General features: G+C 41.6%; 1 protein-coding gene across 1 annotated transcript in view; it reads left to right on the top strand.

Annotated features, from left to right (window-relative positions):
- Positions 1 to 20,152, top strand: part of LOC106571079 (synapse differentiation-inducing gene protein 1-like) — a 101,989-nt gene that overhangs the window by 70,152 nt on the left and 11,685 nt on the right. Inside the window, exon 3 of the mRNA XM_014143746.3 lies at positions 9,663 to 9,800. Coding sequence (XP_013999221.1) covers positions 9,663 to 9,800 — 138 coding nt within the window. The remainder of the gene's footprint in view (positions 1 to 9,662; positions 9,801 to 20,152) is intronic.

Genomic DNA, 20,152 nt, shown 5'->3' with positions numbered 1-20,152 from the left:
TGGCTTTGATGCCTCATGACTGAGTATTGCTCTGTTCAAGTAGACTGTGATTTTGCTGTGATCTGATAGGGGTGTCAGTGGACTGACTGTGAACGCTTTAAGAGACTCTGGGTTGAGGTCAATGATAAAGTAGACTACAGTACTACTGCCAAGAGATGAGCTATAGGTGTACCTACCATAGGAGTCCACACGAAGCCTACCATTGACTATGTACATTCCCAGCATCCGACAGAGCTGCAGGACCCATTTTTGTTGGTTATGTTGTCATAGTTGTGCCTAGGGGGAATATGGGGGAGGGAATGCTGTCACCTCCAGGTAGGTGTTTGTCCCCCTGTGTGCAGAGGGTGTCGGGTTCTTGTCGAATTCTGGCATTTAGGTTGCCACAGACTAGTACATGTCCCTGGCCCTTTAAATTGATCTCCCCTTCTAGGATGGAGTAGCTGTCATCGTTAAAGTATGGGGATTATATTGGGGGGATATAGGTAGCACACGAGGATATTTATCTCTGGTGAGATAATTTTCTTATTAATTTCTAGCCAGATGTAAAATGTTCCTGTTTTGACTAATTTAATAGTGGGTTAGGTCTCGTCTATACCAAATTAGCATACCTCCTGAGTCTCTTCCCTGTTTCACACCTGGTAGTTTGGTGGATGGGTCCCTCTCTCTCCCCCCACTCTCTCCCCCTCTCTCCCTCCCCCACACATACACAGTCTTTTTCATTTCCTCTCTCTACATATCTCTCTCCATCCTGCATGCCACCAGTATAGCTTGTACCCTGCACCAGGGATGATGGTAGGATGGTAGGTCAATTTGTGATTTATTTTTATTCCACCTCTCTCATCCTAGAACATTCTCCAGCAGTGAGAATATATTAATACTCACTCCTGTGTTGATGGAAAATGAAAAGGAAAACCATTGCATCACAAATCCAGACAGTGTACAAAGGACTGCTGTAATGACTAGGATTTATGCTTCAGGTGCACACAGACCTATCACTGGTATTCTTCCAAAGAAGATTGGGGATTTAATAAAATGATATTGAAAGGGCTGTGAGATTTGTTTTTCTCTGACCAAAAATAATTGCACCATAGTGGGAATAACACAGTATCCCTACATATATGTACATATCTACCTCAATTACCTCGTACCCCTGGTCATGGACTCAGTACTGGTACTCTGTGTATATAGACAAGTTATTACCTCGTACCCCTGGACATGGACTCAGTACTGGTACTCTGTGTATATAGACAAGTTATTACCTCGTACCCCTGGACATGGACTCAGTACTGGTACTCTGTGTATATAGACAAGTTATTACCTCATACCCCTGCACATGGACTCAGTACTGGTACCCCGTGTATATAGACAAGTTATTACCTCGTACCCCTGGTCATGGACTCAGTACTGGTACCCCGTGTATATAGACAAGTTATTACCTCGTACCCCTGGACATGGACTCAGTACTGGTACTCTGTGTATATAGACAAGTTATTACCTCGTACCCCTGGTCATGGACTCAGTACTGGTATCCTGTGTATATAGACAAGTTATTACCTCGTACCCCTGGACATGGACTCAGTACTGGTACCCCGTGTATATAGACAAGTTATTACCTCGTACCCCTGGTCATGGACTCAGTACTGGTACTCTGTGTATATAGACAAGTTATGTTTACTCATTGTCTATTTATTGTATATAGCCTAGTAATCGCTACTCATTGTATATTTATTGTATATAGCCTAGCGAATGGGCGCTGACTCATTGTATATTTATTGTATATAGCCTAGTAATCGTTACTCATTGTGTATTTATTGTATATAGCCTAGTAATCGTTACTCATTGTGTATTTATTGTATATAGCCTAGTAATCGTTACTCATTGTGTATTTATTGTATATAGCCTAGTAATCGTTACTCATTGTATGTTTATTGTATATAGCCTAGTAATCGTTACTCATTGTGTATGTATTGTATATAGCCTAGTAATCGTTACTCATTGTGTAGTTATCCCTGTGTTAATATTTGTTTATTATTTCAATTTTTTTCTCTCTGCATTGTTGGGAAGGGCCCGTAAGTAAGCCTTTCACTGTTAGTCTACACCTGTTGAAGCATGTGACAAATAAAATTTGATTTTATTAGATTTTTTATTTGATTTGGGTGAACTCACCATTTAACAGCATCTCTCCTCCCTTAAAACCTGTTAGGGCTAGGGGGCAGTATTGACACGGCTGGATAAAAAACATACCCGATTTAATCTGGTTACCACTCCTACCCAGTAACTACAATATGCATATACTTATTACATATGGATAGAAAACACCCTAAAGTTTCTAAAACTGTTTGAATGGTGTCTGTGAGTATAACAGAACTCAAATGGCAGGTCAAAACCTGAGAGATTCCTTTACAGGAAGTGGCCTGTCTGACCATTTCTTGAACTTCTTTTCCATCTCTATCTTTTACTAAGGATCTCTGCTCTAACGTGACACTTCCTACGTCGTCCATAGGCGCTCAGAGCCCGGGAAAAAACAGAATGTCGTCATCCCAGCCCCAGGCTGAAACACATTATCGCCTTTCTCAAGTGGCCGATCAAGGGACTCTGGGCTTAGGCGCGTGACCCGACCGCCCCCGCCTTTGTGATTTTTTTCCTCTGTTTGCCGAAAAGGAGATTCCCTGTCGGAATATTATCGCTTTTCTACGAGAAAAATGGCGTAAAAATTGATTTTAAACAGCGGTTGACATGCTTCGAAGTACGGTAATGGAATATTTAGAATTTTTTTGTCACGAATTGCGCCATGCGCACGACCCTTCTTTACCATTTCGGATAGTGTCTGGAACGCACGAACAAAACGCCGCTATTCGGATATAACGATGGATTATTTTGGACCAAACCAACATTTGTTATTGAAGTAGCAGTCCTGGGAGTGCATTCTGACGAAGACAACTAAAGGTAATCAAACTTTTATAATAGTAAATATGATTATGGTGAGTGCTAAACTTGCCGGGTGTCTAAATAGCTAGCCCGTGATGCCTGGGCTATGTACTTAGAATATTGCAAAATGTGCTTTCACCAAAAAGCTATTTTAAAATCGGACATATCGAGTGCATAGAGGAGTAATGTATCTATAATTCTTAAAATAATTGTTATGCTTTTTGTGAACGTTTATCGTGAGTAATTTAGTAAAATGTTAGCGAATTCCCCGGAAGTTTGCGGGGGGTATGCTAGTTCTGAACGTCTCATGCTAATGTAAAAAGCTGGTTTTTGATATAAATATGAACTTGATTGAACAAAACATGCATGTATTGTATAACATAATGTCCTAGGGTTGTCATCTGATGAAGATCATCAAAGGTGAGTGCTGCATTTAGCTGTCTTCTGGGTTTTGGTGACATTATATGCTAGCTTGAAAAATGGGTGTCTGATTATTTCTGGCTTGGTACTCTGCTGACATAATCTAATGTTTTGCTTTCGTTGTAAAGCCTTTTTGAAATCGGACAGTGTGGTTAGATTAACGAGAGTCTTGTCTTTAAATAGCTGTAAAATAGTCATATGTTTGAGAAATTGAAGTAATAGGATTTTTAAGGTTTTGAAAATCGCGCCACAGGCTTCAAGTGGCTGTTACGTAGGTGGGACGAATTCGTCCCGCCTAGCCCATAGAGGTTAATCTGGGTGAACTCTCAAACCAACAACTAACAAACAAACATTGTCCTTATAACGTTGGTATAGAGATAGAGATATACATTTATTGCTGCGTCTCAGTCCACCGTATGTCGGCCGTCCGCATGGTTGCCGAGCTACAGAGGTGTTTTTCAGACCATGAGAATTCCCAAAAATTGGTGTTCTCACGAAAACATCTGTAGCGTCAGAACGGTTTGGCCTAAAAACTAATAATGACCACTTACAAGTATCACGGGACTCATCTGAAGGTGACCCATACAAATTAATGAAAGAATAGTTTAGAAGTGTACTATCTATTTAACCTCTATGATATCGGTGTCCCTATACCGCGACGGTTGTTGCTAACGTGCGCTAATGTGACGAGCATGACGTTGTAAGTAACAGCAAACTTTCCAGGACATAGACATGTCTTATGAGGGCAGAAAGTTTAAATGTCCAATTTACAGTAGCTATTACACTGAAAGAATGCCATACTACTGTTTAAGGAGAGTGCACAACCACTTGTATCACAGCAACTGGTTTGATACATTCACCTCTGAAGGTAAATAATGTACTTACATTCAGTAATCTTGCTCTGATTTGTCACCCTGAGGGTCCCAGAGATAAAATGTAGCATAGTTTTGTTTTGTTTGATCAAATCCTGAAGTCAGGATATGTATATACTTGGTACCATTGGAAAGAAAACACTTTGAAGTTTGTAGAAATGTTCAAATAATGTAGGAGACTATAACACAATATATATGGTAGGAGAAAATCCTAAGAAAAACCAACCAGAAATCCTTTTTGTTTGTTTGAGAGCCTATGCTCTTACAATGGAAAGTATAGGGAAATAATGAAATCTAGCTCCCAGTATGCAATTCCTATGGCTTCCACTGAGTGTCAGTAGTCTTTGTTCAAGGTTTCAGGCTTGTTTCTTCCAAAATGAGTAAGAATAATGAGTTTTAGTACAAGGACACCTGCTTGGAAATGTGTGTGTGCGCGCGCCATGAAGACAACGCGCACCTGCTAAAATCGGATTCCTTTTGAAAATACTTCTTTCGCTATGAAATATTATAGTTTGATTACATTTTAGGGTATCTGAGGATTAAATGTATTTAGACTTGTTGAAACAAAGATTAGGGGTAGATTTTTGGATTCCTATCTTGGCATGTTGAACGAGTGGATTACTCAAATCAATGGTGCCAACTAAACAGACTTTTTGGGATATAAAGAAGGATTTTATCTAACAAAACAACACTACATGTTATAGCTGGGACCCATTGGATTACAAATCAGAGGAAGATTTTCAAAAAGTAAGTGAATATTTAATCGCTATTTGTGAATTTAGGAAACCTGTGCCGGTGGAAAATATTTTGATGTGGGGCGCCGTCCTCAAACAATCGCATGGCATGCTTTCGCTGTAAAGCCTACTGTAAATCAGACAGTGGAGTTAGATTAACAAGAATTTAAGCTTTCAACTCCTATAAGACACTTGTATGTACCTAAATGTTTAATATTCAACATTTGTATGATTATTTATTTGAATTGTGCACCCTCCAGTTTCACCGGAAGTTGTCTAGCTAGCAGGACCCCTATCCCAGAGAGGTTGTAACTTGGGACAAAACTTTTTGGGTAGCATTCCACAAGCTTCCTACAACAAATTGTGTGAATTTTGGCCTGCTCCTCCTGACAGAGCTGGTGTAACTGAGTCAGGTTTGTAGGCCTCCTTGCCCACACACGCTTTTTCAGTTCTGCCCACACATTTTCTATAGGATTGAGGTCAGGGCTTTGTGATGGCCACTTCAATACCTTGACTTTTTTGTCCTTAAGCCATTTTGCCACAATGTTGGAAGTATGCTTGGGGTCATTGTCCATTTGGAAGACCCATTTGCGACCAAGCTTTAACTTCCTGACTGAAGTCTTGAGATGTTGCTTCAATATATCCACATAATTTTCCCTTTGCATGATTGCATCTAGTTTGTGAAGTGCACAAGTCCCTCCTGCAGCAAAGCACGCCCACAACATGATGCTGCCACCCCCGTGCTTCACAGTTGGGATGGTGTTTTTCGGCTTGCAAGCATCCCCCTTTTTCCTCCAATCATAACAATGTTCATTATGGCCAAACAGTTCTATTTTTGTTTCTTCAGACCAGAGGACATTTCTCCAAAAAGTTCGATCTTTGTCCCCATGTGCAGTTGCAAACCATGATCTGGCTTTTTTATGGCGGTTTTGGAGCAGTGGCTTCTTCCTTGCTGAGCAGCCTTTCAGGATATTTCGATATAAGACTCATTTTACTGTGGATATAGTTACTTTTGTACCTGTTTCCTCCAGCATCTTCACAAGGTCCTTTGCTGTTGTTCTGGGTTTGATTTGCAATTTTCGCACCAAAGTACGTTCATCTCTAGGAGACAGAATGCGTTTCCTTCGTGAGCTGTATGACGGCTGCGTGGTCTCATGGTGTTTATACTTGTGTAGTATTGTTTGTACAGATGAACGTGGTACCTTAAGGTGTTTGGAAATTGCTCCCAAGGATGAACCAGACTTGTGGAGGTCTACAATTTTTTTTCTGAGGTCTTGGCGGATTTATTTTGATTTTCCCATGATGTCAAGCAAAGAGGCACTGAGTTTGAAGGTAGGCCTTGAAATACATCTGCAGGTACACCTCCAATTGACTAAAATGATGTCAAGTCCTGACCAGTAAAGGGGTTATTTGTTAGTATTGTTTGGTCAGGATGTGGCAGGGGGTGTTTGTTTTATGTGGTTCGGGGTTTGTTGGTATATGTGTTTTGTAGAGGGGTGTTTGTTTAGATTAGTCCGGGGATATTTCTATGTTAGATCTAGGGTGTTTAGTTCTATGTTTAGTTTATTGGGATTGGGCCTTCAATTGGAGGCAGCTGTTCCTCGTTGCCTCTGATTGAAGGTCCTATGTATAGGGGTGTGTTTGTTGTGGCTATTCTGGGAGGTTGTTTGTGCCCTGCTATGTTTAGCCTGCATTACTGTTTAGCTGTCGTTCGTTTTTTCATTTTGTTGTTTTTGTATAGTGTGCGTCATAAAATAAAGATGAGCATTCACGTACCCGCTGCATTTTGGTCCACTTCCTACGACGGCCGTTACAAATGATGTAGTTTAGCCTATCAGAAGCTTCTAAAGCCATTACATAATTGTCTGGAATTTTCCAAGCTGTTTAAAGGCACAGTCAACTTAGTGTATGTAAACTTCTGACCCACTGGAATTGTGATACAGTGAATTATAAATGAAATAATCTGTCTGTAAACCATTGTTTGAAAAATTGCTTGTGTCATGCACAAAGTAGATGTTCTAACTGACTTGTCAAGACTATTGTTTATTGACAAGAAATTTGTGGAGTGGTTGAAAAACGAGTTTTAATGAATTCAACCTACAGTGAGGGAAAAAATAATTTGATCTCCTGCTGATTTTGTACGTTTGCACACTGACAAAGAAATGATCAGTCTATAATTGTAATGGTAGGTTTATTTGAACAGTGAGAGACAGAATAACAACAAAAAAATTGAGAAAAATGCAAGTCAAAAATTGTATTAATTGATTTGCATTTTAATGAGGGAAATAAGTATTTGAACCCCTCAAAATCAGAAAGATTTCTGGCTCCCAGGTGTCTTTTATACAGGTAATGAGCTGAGATTAGGAGCACACTCTTAAAGGGAGGGCTCCTAATCTCAGTTTGTTACCTGTATAAAAGACACCTGTCCACAGAAGCAATCAATCAATCAGATTCCAAACTCTCCACCATGGCCAAGACCAAAGAGCTCTCCAAGGATGTCAGGGATAAGATTGTAGACCTACACAAGGCTGGAATGGGCTACAAGACCATCACCAAGCAGCTTGGTTAGAAGGTGACAACAGTTGGTGCGATTATTCGCAAATGGAAGAAACACAAAAGAACTGTCAATCTCCCTCGGCCTGGGGCTCCATGCAAGATCTCACCTCGTGGAGTTGCAATGATCATGAGAACGGTGAGGAATCAGCCCAGAACTACACGGGAGGATCTTGACAATGATCTCAAGGCAGCTGGGACCGTAGTCACCAAGAAAACAATTGGTAACACATTACGCCGTGAAGGACTGAAATCCTGCAGTGCCCGCAATGTCCCCCTGCTCAAGAAAGCACATATACATGCACGTCTGAAGTCTGCCAATGAACATCTGAATGATTCAGAGGTCAACTGGGTGAAAGTGTTGTGGTCAGATAAGACCAAAATGGAGCTCTTTGGCATCAACTCAACTCGCCGTGTTTGGAGGAGGAGGAATGCTGCCTATGACCCCAAGAACACCATCCCCACCGTCAAACATGGAGGTGGAAACATGCTTTGGGGGTGTTTTTCTGCTAAGGGGACAGGCCAACTTCACCGCATCAAAGGGACGATGGACGGGGCCATGTACCGTCAAATCTTGGGTGAGAACCTCCTTCCCTCAGCCAGGGCATTGAAAAGGGGTTGTGGATGGGTATTCCAGCATGACAATGACCCAAAACACACGGCCAAGGCAACAAAGGAGTGGCTCAAGAAGATGCACATTAAAGGATTGGACCCTTTTTGACATACCCAAATCTCACTGCATGTAGCTCAGGACCTGAAGCAAGGATATGCATAGTCTTGATACCATTTGAAAGGAAACACTTTGAAGTTTGTGGAAATGTTAAAACTTCTTTGGGATAGGGGGTGGTATTTTGACATCCGGATGAAAAGCGTGCCCAAAGTAAACTGCCTGATACTCAGGCCCAGAAGCTAGGATATGCATATAATTGGTAGATGTGGATAGAAAACACTCTAAAGTTTCTAAAACTGTTAAAATATATCTGTTAAAATATATCTGTGAGTATAACAGAACTGAAATGGCAGGCGAAACCCCGAGGACAAACCATAAAAAATTTAAAAAAATTCAGCATACTACTGATTTCAATGCCTGGCACTTTTATAATAGAGTGAAATCGTCCCCGATTGCAGTTCCTAGGGCTTCCACTAGATGTCAACAGTCTTTAGAAAGACTTTTAGGCTGGTTTTTGGAAAAATTAGGGAGAAGTTGTAGTTTTTCTAAGTGGCTCCCATTTTAGCTGTAGAGTTTCCAAGCGCATGGCCGAGAGAGCGCGTTCTTTTTGTTTATCTCCGGTAAAGACAATAACGATTCTCCGTATTAAATTCTATTGTTTATTTGCGTATTAGGGTACCTAAGGTTTGATTATAAATGTTGATTGACTTGTTTGGATAAGTTTATTGGTAACATTTGGGATTCATTTTGTATGCATTTTGAAGGAGGGAAACCGAGTGGAATATTGACTGAAGCGCTCCAGCTAAACTGAGTTTTTATGGGACATTTTGGAGTGCCAACAGAAGAAAATCTTCAAAGGTAAGGCATATATTATATCGCTATTTCTGACTTTCGTGTCGCAACTCCCTGGTTGAAAATGATTTGTTATGCATTTGTGTGCTGGACACTGTCCTCAGATAATCGCATGGTTTGCTTTCGCCGTAAAGCCTTTTTGAAATTTGACACCTTGGCTGGATTAACAACAAGTTAAGCTTTATTTTGATGTATTGCACTTGTGATTTCATGAAATTTTAATATTTATAGTAATTTAATTTGAATTTGGCGCTCTGCCGTTTCACCGGATGTTGGCCAGGTGGGACGCTACCGTCCCACGTATCCATAAGAAGTTTTAACTGTCCCTGTAACGTGGGAAACTTCCCCTTTTTTTTCTTTTTTTTTGTCTCTCCACTCGTCCTAAAAATGTATTTCAGTAAAGTTGTTTCTCTCCTCCTGTACAATGAGTGAAGATAACTTCATCTTGTTCTATATGAACTGTAATGGTGGTAGGAGCATTGGGCCAGTTGTACAACTGACTAGGTATCCCCGTTCTCCTTTTTAACAGTGTTTGTCTCTTTCAGACGGACTGCTCCAGTGAAGATAACTTGATCATGTTATATATGAACTGTCATGGTGGTGAACTATATTAACACTGTTGGTCTCTTTCAGACGGACTGCTCCAGTGACAGCGAGAGTGAAGATAACTTCATAGTGATCCCACCCAGAGACCACCTGGGCCTGGCCATCTTCTCCATGCTCTGCTGCTTCTGGCCCCTGGGCATCGCTGCGTTCTACTTCTCCCAGGGGGTAAACATGACACACACACACATACCCGTGATATAGCACCTTTCTTGGGGTTAACACCCACACCTGTCACTACCATGAAGTCACTGCTTTCTACTTCTCAGGGCTAACACCCACCCACACACAGGACAGGCCGTTGATGGCAAACCTACCTCAAGTGTGAAGTCTTATCGAAGGCTCGACATCCAGTCTCCTCATCTGTCTTTGCAACCACGGCAACCATGGCAAGCAGGCAGAGAGGCAAGACAGGCAGATGGACAAACAGGCTGGCAGACAGGCGGGCAGACAGGCGGGCAGGAAGGCAAGCAGGCAGGCAGACAGACAAGACAGGAAGGCAGACCGGCAGACAGGCAGGAAGGCAGGCAAGACAAGCAGACAGATAGACAGGCTGGCAGGTAGACAGACCAGCTGGCAAGTAGACAGCCAGGCAGACGGAAAGGTAGACAGCCAGGCAGACGGAAAGGTAGGCAGACAGTCAGACTGAAAAGAAAACAGACAGGCAGACGGAAAGGTAGGCAGCCAGGCAGACGGAAAGGTAGGCAGCCAGGCAGACGGAAAGGTAGACAGCCAGGCAGACGGAAAGGTAGACAGACAGGCAGATGGAAAGGTAGGCAGACGGAAAGGTAGGCAGACAGGCAGACGGCAGCTAATTTAGTTCTTCCTCAGTAATTATAGGAAATAATGTAGTTTAGTGTTCAGAGATGGCTAATTCCTCCAGCCTGTCAATCTACCCCGAGTTGAAGCAGCTTGAAAAGGACATGGTAGAAAAAGGCAGATATGTAGGCGACATTACTTTAAACACATACTAAGTAACTATTGCAGAGAAAATGTTGTGAGTAGCTTGCCCTGAATTCAAAACGTTCTGCCGACAAGTCCACAACAATTAGCCATAGTTTTCTCTTTCCGAAACGGACGGTCCTTTTCCAGATACAGCATAAATGATTGCTAACGATTAAAACATCCTGCCAACACAGTAAATAGACTGGTGGCTTATATAAAATATTTGACAGTATGGGTAGGCTACAGTAGGCCTATTGCTGTGCGATAGGCTACAATATTTCTGTGTGATAGGAGAGTGACATCATTGCCTTTTAAATCTCAGAGCCTATACCAAGGCAGGACAGGAGTGTGACATCATCGCCTGTTTAATCTCAGAGCCTATACCAAGGCAGGATAGGAGTGTGACATCGCCTGCTTAACCTCAGAGCCTATACCAAGGCAGAATAGGAGCGTGACATCATCGCCTGTTTAATCTCTGAGCCTATACCAAGGCAGAATAGGAGCGTGACATCATAGCCTATTTAATCTCAGAAATGTAATAATCTATTGATAAACTAAATATTGAACAAGAATTCATCTTTACGTGCCGTGGCCTAATGACAACAGTTCTAAATTATACAGTAAATAAAGGCTGTTATTGTCACCATGAAAAGGTGAGTGTATGAGGAATCAAGGTAAGACCCAAGTGCAGACTGTGTTGACGTAACAATGTTTATTGTAGCAACAGAAGTAGGCAAACGACAGGTCAAGACAGGCAGGGGTCGATAATCCAGAGTAGAAGCAAAGGTACAGGACGGCAGCAGGCTCAGGGTCAGGTCAGGCAGAGGTTGGTAGTCCAGAGGTGGAGCAAAGGTACAGGACGGCAGGCAGGATCAGGCAGACTGGTCAGGTGTGCGGGTACAGGGTCAGTACAGGCAATGGTCAAAAACCAGGAGGACGAGAAAAAGAGAGACTGGGGAAAAACAGGAGTTGAGACAAGACGCTGGTAGACTTGAACAAACAAGACGAAGTGGCAACTTACAGACAGAAAACACCGGTATAAATACACAGGGGATAAGTGGGGAAGATGAGCGACACCTGGAGGGGGGGTGGAGACAAGCACAAGGACAGGTGAGTTTTAATGCTCATTCACGTACGCACCATTTTACGACAGGTCTGATTTATAACGGGAAACATGGGTATGTGTTGCGTGCGCCAAGTTTATAAATCTCAATATTTTTTTTAACATGTGCAGACTTTTCAGAAATGGCGTACACAGAAATGTAGTGTGAAATTTAGGTAACGGTAATAAGGTCATTTCCAGTTTATACATATGTGGCAGGTAGCCTAGTGGTTAGAGCTTTGGGCAAATTACCAGAAGGTTGCTAGATCTAATCTCCGAGCTGACAAGGTGAAAAAAAAATCTGTCGTTCTGCCCCTGAACAAGGCAGTTAACCCACTGTTCCCTGCTAGGCCATCATTGTAAATAAGAATTTGTTTTTAAATGACTTGCCGAGTTAGATAAAGGTAAAAGATAAAAGCCACGTAGTAGAGGCCTTTATCCAAAGTACATTGACATTTCTGATGTGCTCTTTCAGCACTCTCCTCTTATCTCTCCTTTCTACTTCTGATCTATCCAATATCCAATATGGGACGACCCCACTCCATGGAAAATCTGTTAAAACAAATACACCTCTACCCACTCTCTCCATCCCTATCTAAATTGATCAGATATTCCTCATGTTTAGGGCTTTTTGTCATTTTCTTTTGGGGTGGGGCACCTTGTTTTTAATAGGTATTTCCAGCATGTTCGCTGCAGGTAGAGAATCCAAAGAAATGACACAATCTGTCTCCAATCAATCAATGTCTGGCTGTGCACGTGTGGGGGTAGGGGGGAAGTCGCCTATAAGCCAACTTATGATTGATCTATACGGAGGGTGTGACGCATTTACGGAGCCTTCCGGAGGTATGCAGAGGTCAAATTAAGCTCCGTACCGCATCGCTGTGTGCCTCCCACATTGTAACAATGTGTAGGGCTCTGTATAGTTCCACATTGACATGATTGGTTGACGGTAGTTGGGGGAGGGAGATCCTGTGTAAACACAAACACAGTTACCTGACAACTTCCTTCACAACAGCTCTGCGCTGCTCCCCGAAGCACAAAAAGTATAAATACCCTGACTTCTGCAGAGGCAGTATCAACGTCAATGCCGCACGGCCAATGCAATTGCCGGATTGACCATGCAGCTCCTTTAAGTCAGGGTAGGCGTAGCTCTGCAAATCTTAATCACAAGTTGCCTATTATTTGGCAGGGAATACCATTTGTAGATCAGTGATTGTACACCTAATTTTGCTCCAGCTGATCATCTCCAACAGACTCAGAAGCAAAAATGGGTCAATTAGGATGCAGTGAAAGGAGAGAGAGAGACACTAACCAGGTTTCCATCCCGGGTCCAGTCAAACCCGGGTCCAGTCAAACCCGGGTCCAGCGACTGTCAAGCTAACACCTTAACCGTTACGTATAGAGGTCCAAACCTTTTTGGCCAACACCTTAACCGCTATTGCCAAGCGGTTTGAATAGTATTCCATGCCGAATAATAGTCTTTGTCCATATACATAGGTTTGTTTTTTTCCCAGAAGAACTCGGCGAATTGAATGTCTGTGCTCGCATTCTCCCTAAACTGCAATATTACTGTTGTTTGTTCCTCTTGTGCCACCGTAGCTACAACATAGCCATAACACTTCCTCAAAATAGTCAGAATGAATAAAATGGATTAAGAAATCTGCATTTAGTTATGTTTTTGCAGAGGTCTTTTTATATCCACACTTCATGGTTCTAGCTCCAATTTCCCAGACGAGTTTTGGAGATCGGAGACAGAATCCCGATGTCGTTGTCTACTCAGGGCGTTTAACGTGAGCGGGTCAGAGACGCAATCTGAGAGCTACCGATCCAGTCTTTGAGGAGTCCCAGACGTCTCAATGTTTTTAATCATGTTTCGATATTATCGGCACAAAATCTGCAATGCTCTTTAAGTGTGAGATGTGGAATGACAAGTTTTGAGAATGGTTAACAGCAATAGACAAGGAGAGATTGCCTGAGAAGAAGCCAGTGAGATTATACGTTGTTTCGCATCACCTGGAGTGTGTAGACACTCCAGCAGGATCCATGACTACTAGTATACGTTTGTACTTGACTTTAAAACCAAAGTGTCAAATCATTACAGCTCTGAAGTTCACAAGCAATGTTGTTCAATTCAAAATGTTTGCTAGATATTTCAACTCTATGGCAAGCGTAAATGTCTGACTGACAGTTATGAGGCTGCTTTGAGCCACAGCTCGTTCTAGCTACGTTAACAATCTGATCACATCATTGTTTTGTCGAGGCAGCGTGGCATGGAGAATCCTCACGACCAAGTGAAGAATCTTATAATGTGTGACCCTCGTCTGTGACACATCGTTTATTGTGCGAGCCACTGCGTTGGCAAGACAAAAAAAATACAGGAAAGACAGTCGTTTAACCTCTTAGATGTAATGACAAAATGTAGATTTAGAAACACATCAAATGGCTTCCACAACATATGATCAATATCAGAAAAAAATGGGATTGATAGACCTAACAACTAGAAATGGGCAGATGTTTTAGTAAGTGGTCAGGTGTGTCCCTAAACCTCTCCAAACTGGCATATGTCTATAAATCCAGTGCTATTACATATTTGAAATGTTATTAGTTCAGTAAAAAAAATCACAATTTGTACCATATCAACCTCACTCAAATATTGTGGTGGTGATATGGGGGTTTCCAGGATGGGTGGGTATAATTTGTGGAACGTTCTAACAGGAATCTGTTCCAAAAACGTTTGTAGATATAGATGTACTATTGTAAAGTGGTTGTTCCACTGGATATAAGGTGAATGCACCAATTTGTAAGTCGCTCTGGATAACAGCGTCTGCTAAATGACTTAAATGTAAATGTAATGTACAAGGACATCAACAAACAACGCATACAAAGTAGCATGATCAATTCACCTAGCTAACTAGCTGCCAAATAGGCATCAACTCACCACGTAGCTTATTCTTAAATGTTTGTCAATAGGCTACCAGAGTGAGGACAGATATTTTTCGGAATAAACATGGTGAGTGAAAAACGTAATTAAATTGCCCACTCCCTACCCGGTATCTTAATTAGCCGCTATACAACTTTGTATGCGCTGTTTGTTGGCAACTTTGTTATTTACAAAGTTTTTGGAACAGATTCCTGTTGGAACGTATCACAAATGATACCCACCTATCCAGGGTACATTCAAGTGTCCTTCCAACTTCTCTATAGTGTCACGAATGTGGTAATCGCACTGTTTTTGCACACTGGATGAGCCTAAAAGTTATTGTTCACTATAAACAATATATTTCTACAACACCAACCTCTCTCAAACATTGTGGTGGTGTCGGGAGACGTACAGGGGATATCCAAGTGTTTTTCATCATGTTTTTCATGCGCAAATATATAGTCACTCGGTGGATATTTGATGTTGCCATTAAGTCATACATCATCAGATAACATTGACAATAGGCTAGATGTGTTCCTACCAACCTAAGGATTCATGTAATATCCCCCTATGTAGCTATAGCTCAAACAGACCAAATGGAAGCCTTGTAAGATGTTTTCTGTTTGGTGAAAACGTTGTGTAAATCAACATGTTGGCTCTGGGGCTCGTGATCAATAACGGTCACAGGCCGACAAATAAGACCATCCTCATGATCTGTGGAGTCCCGCCTTTCGGTGTGAATCAACGTATTCCGTGTTTATTTTGTTTATGTTTCAAAACACTAACCGAAATGTAGGTAGCAGCCATCTTGAAATGAGATCATCGGCACGGCCTGCCCTTATACATGTGCATGCCTATATATGGTAATAATTCACACTGGTGATTTTAAGGCAGAGATCGATAGCCAAGATACTTAGCTTTCAGCAGACACCATGCTTTTGCAGATAGGTGCTATCGTTCTCATACCAGACTGAATTGTACAAAACAAAATCAAATAGAGTCCCCAAATATGGGGACTATACATATTTACATTTACATTTACATAATTTAGCAGACGCTCTTATCCAGAGCGACTTACAAATTGGTGCATTCACCTTATGATATCCAGTGGAACAACCATTTTACAATAGTACATCTATATCTTATTTGGGGGGGGCGGGAAGCGCAGCAATGTTAGGATTTTGAAAAGTCGTGCAGTATACAGACGTGGCCAAAAATTTTGAGAATGACACAAATATTAATTTTCACAAAGGCTGCTGCCTCAGTGTCTTTAGATATTTCTGTCAGATGTTACTATGGAATACTGAAGTATAATTACAAGCATTTCATAAGTGTCAAAGGCTTTTATTGACAATTACATGAAGTCGATGCAGAGTCAATATTTGCAGTGTTGACCCTTCTTTTTCAAGACCTCTGCAATCCGCCCTGGCATGCTGTCAATTAACTTCGAATTTGTGGGGTTTTGCTTGTCCACCCGCCTCTTGAAGATTGACCACAAGTTTTCAATGGGATTAAGTTCTGGGGAATATCCTGGCCATGGACCAAAAATATTGATGTTTTGTTTTCCGAGCCACTTAGTTATCACTTTTGCCTTATGGCAAGGCGCTCCATCATGCTGGAAAAGGCATTGTTCATCACCAAACTGTTGCTCTCGGAAGATGTGTTGGTACCATTCTTTATTCATGGCTGTGTTTTTAGGCAAAATTGTGAGTGAGCCCACTCCCTTGGCTGAGAAGCAGCCCCACACATGAATGGTCTCAGGATGCTTTACTGTTGGTATGGCACAGGACTGATTGTAGCGCTCACCTTGCCCGTAAAGAGCTTCTGGACATCAAAACAGCGATTACTCACCATGAACTGGACAAATAATTTTTATTTAACCTGTTAGGGCTAGGGGGCAGTATTTGCACGGCTGGATAAAAAAAATGTACCCGATTTAATCTGGTTACTAATCCTACCCAGTAACTAGAATATGCATATACTTATTATATATGGATAGAAAACACTCTAAAGTTTCTAAAACTGTTTGAATGGTGTCTGTGAGTATAACAGAACTCATTTGGCAGGCAAAACCCTGAGACATTTTCTGACAGGAAGTGGATACCTGATGTGTTGTATTACCTTTAAACCTATCCCATTGAAAAACACAGGGGCTGAGGAATATTTTGGCACTTCCTATTGCTTCCACTAGATGTCACCAGCCTTTACAAAGTGTTTTGAGTCTTCTGGAGGGAGATCTGACCGAACAAGAGCCATGGAACGATGATGGCCCATTAGACACCTGGCGCGCGAGTTCATGTTGGGTACCCTCGTTCCAATACGTTATAAAAGAGTATGCATTCGTCCACCTTGAATATTATTCATGTTCTGGTTAAAAAAGGCCCTAATGATTTATGCTATACAACGTTTGACATGTTTGAACGAATGTAAATATATTTTTTCCCCTCGTTCATGACGAGAAGTCCGGCTGGCTTAGATCATGTGCTAACAAGACGGAGATTTTTGGACATAAATGATGAGCTTTTTTGAACAAAACTACATTCGTTATGGACCTGTGATACCTGGAAGTGACATCTGATGAAGAGAATCAAAGGTAATGGATTATTTACATAGTATTTTCGATTTTAGATCTCCCCAACATGACGTCTAGTCTGTATCGCAACGCGTATTTTTCTGGGCGCAGTGCTCAGATTATTGCAAAGTGTGATTTCCCAGTAAGGTTATTTTTAAATCTGGCAAGTTGATTGCGTTCAAGAGATGTAAATCTATAATTCTTTAAATGACAATATAATATTTTACCAATGTTTTCTAATTTTAATTATTTAATTTGTGGTGTTGACTTGACTGCCGGTTATTGGAGGGAAACGATTTCCTCAACATCAATGCCATAGTAAAACGCTGTTTTTGGATATAAATATGAACTTGATAGAACTAAAAATGCATGCATTGTCTAACATAATGTCCTAGGAGTGTCATCTGATGGAGATTGTAAAAGGTTAGTGCATCATTTTAGCTGGTTTTATGGTTTTGGTGACCCTGTCTTTCAATTGACAAAACATTACACACAACTCTTGTAAATGTACTGTCCTAACATACTCTAAATTTATGCTTTCGCCGTAAAACCTTTTTGAAATCGTAAAACGTGGTTAGATTAAGGAGATGTTTATCTTTCAAAGGGTGTAAAATAGTTGTATGTTTGAAAAATTTGAATTTTGACATTTATTTGGATTCAAATTTGCCGCTCTTGAAATGCACCTGCTGTTGATGGAGTGCACCACGGGGGGGACGCTAGCATCCCACCTAGCCCATAGAGGTTAATGAGTCGGACGAGAGGGATTTACTCCAGACACCCGGGAAAAAATATATATCATATCATTGTAAGGATCCGAGTGGCTAATCTGCGTTGGCCGATGGATAATAAATAATAAAGTGAACAAACTACAAGCACGTATATCCTACCAACGGGACATTGAAACCTGTAATATATTATATTTCGCCGAGTCGTGGCTGAATGACAAAATTGGCGGGTTGGAACAGGAGCCTCTGGGGTGGCGGTCTATGTATATTTGTAAACAACAGCTGGTGCGTGATACCTAAATAAACAGGAAAATGCTCATCCAGAGGCTGCACTCCTAGTGGCCGGGGCCTTTAATGCAGGGAAACTTAAATCCGTTTTATCTCATTTATACCAGCATGTTAAATGTGCAACCAGAGGGGAAAAAACCCTAGACCACCTTTACTCCACACACAGAGACACATACAAAGCTCTCCCTCGCCCTCCATTTGGCAAATCTCACCATAATTCTATCCTTCTAATTCCTGCTTACAAGCAAAAACTAAAGCAGAAAGCACCAGTGACTCGGTCAATAAAAAAGTGGTCAGATGAAGCAGATGCTAAGCTACAGGACTGTTTTGCTAGCACAGACTATAATATTTTCCAGGATTCCTCCAATGGTATTGAGGAGTACACCACATCAGTCACTGGCTTCATCAATAACTGCATTGATGACGTCGTCCCCACGGTGACTGTCCGTACATACCCCAACCAGAAGCCATGGATTACAGGCAACATCGTCACTGAGCTAAAGAGTAGAGCTGCCGCTTCAAGAAGCGGGACTCTAACCAGGAAGCTTATAAGAAATCCCGCTTTTCCCGCGACGAACCAACAAACAGGCAAAGTGTCAATACAGGACTGAGTTTGAATATTACTACACCGGCTCTGACGCTCGTTCGATATGGCAGGGCTTGCAAACTATTACAGACTACAAAGGGAAGCACATCAGCGAGCTGCCCAGTGACACAAGCGTTTTTATTTATTTTATTTATTTCACCTTTACTTAACCAGGTAGGCAATTTGAGAACAAGTTCTCATTTAGAATTGCGACCTGGCCAAGATAAAGCAAAGCAGTTCGACACATACAACAACACAGAGTTACACATGGAGTAAAACAAAAACATACAGTCAATAATACAGTAGAAAAATAAGTCTATATACAATGTGAGCAAATGAGGTGAGATAAGGGAGGTAAAGGCAAAAAAGGCCATGGTGGCAAAGTAAATACAATATAGCAAGTAAAACACTGGAATGGTGGATTTATGGTGGAAGAAAGTGCAAAGTAGAAATAGAAATAATGGGGTGCAAAGGAGCAAAATCAATAAATAAATACAGTGGGGAAGAGGTAGTTGTTTAGGCTAAATTATAGATGGGCTATGTACAGGTGCAGTGATCTGTGAGCTGCTCTGACAGCAGATGCTTAAAGCTAGTGAGGGAGATAAGTGTTTCCAGTTTCAGATATTTTTGTAGTTCGTTCCAGTCATTGGCAGCAGAGAACTGGAAGGAGAGACGGCCAAAGGAGGAATTGGCTTTGGGGGTGACCAGAGAGATATACCAGCTGGAGCGAGTGCTACAGGTGGGTGCTGCTATGGTGACCAGTGAGCTGAGATAAGGGGGGACTTTACCTAGCAGGGTCTTGTAGATGATCTGGAGCCAGTGGGTTTGGCGACGAGTATGAAGCGAGGGCAAGCCAACAAGAGCGTACAGGTCGCAGTGGTGGGTAGTATATGGGGCTTTGGTGACAAAACGGATGGCACTATGATAGACTACATCCAGTTTATTGAGTAGGGTATTGGAGGCTATTTTGTAAATGACATCGCCAAAGTCAAGGATCGGTAGGATGGTCAGTTTTACGAGGGTATGTTTGGCAGCATGAGTGAAAGATGCTTTGTTGCGAAATAGGAAGCCAATTCTACATTTAACTTTGGATAGGAGATGTTTGATGTGATTCTAGAAGGAGAATTTACAGTCTAAACAGACACCTAGGTATTTGTAGTTGTCCACATATTCTAAGTCAGAACTGTCCAGAGTAGTGATGCTGGATGGGCGGGCAGGTGCAGGCAGCAATCGTTTGAAAAGCATGCATTTAGTTTTACTTGTATTTAAGAGCAGTTGGAGACCACAGAAGGAGAGTTGTATGAAAAAGAAGCTCGTCTGGAGGTTTGTTAACAGTGTCCAAAGAAGGGCCAGAAGTATACAGAATGGTGTCGTCTGCGTAG

The sequence above is a fragment of the Salmo salar genome, chromosome 15 (assembly GCF_965601325.2).
Source record: "Salmo salar chromosome 15, fSalSal1, whole genome shotgun sequence".
NCBI lineage: Eukaryota > Metazoa > Chordata > Actinopteri > Salmoniformes > Salmonidae > Salmo > Salmo salar.
The sequence above is the reverse complement of the archived record's forward strand: the minus strand, read 5'-3'. Positions and strand labels throughout refer to the sequence as shown.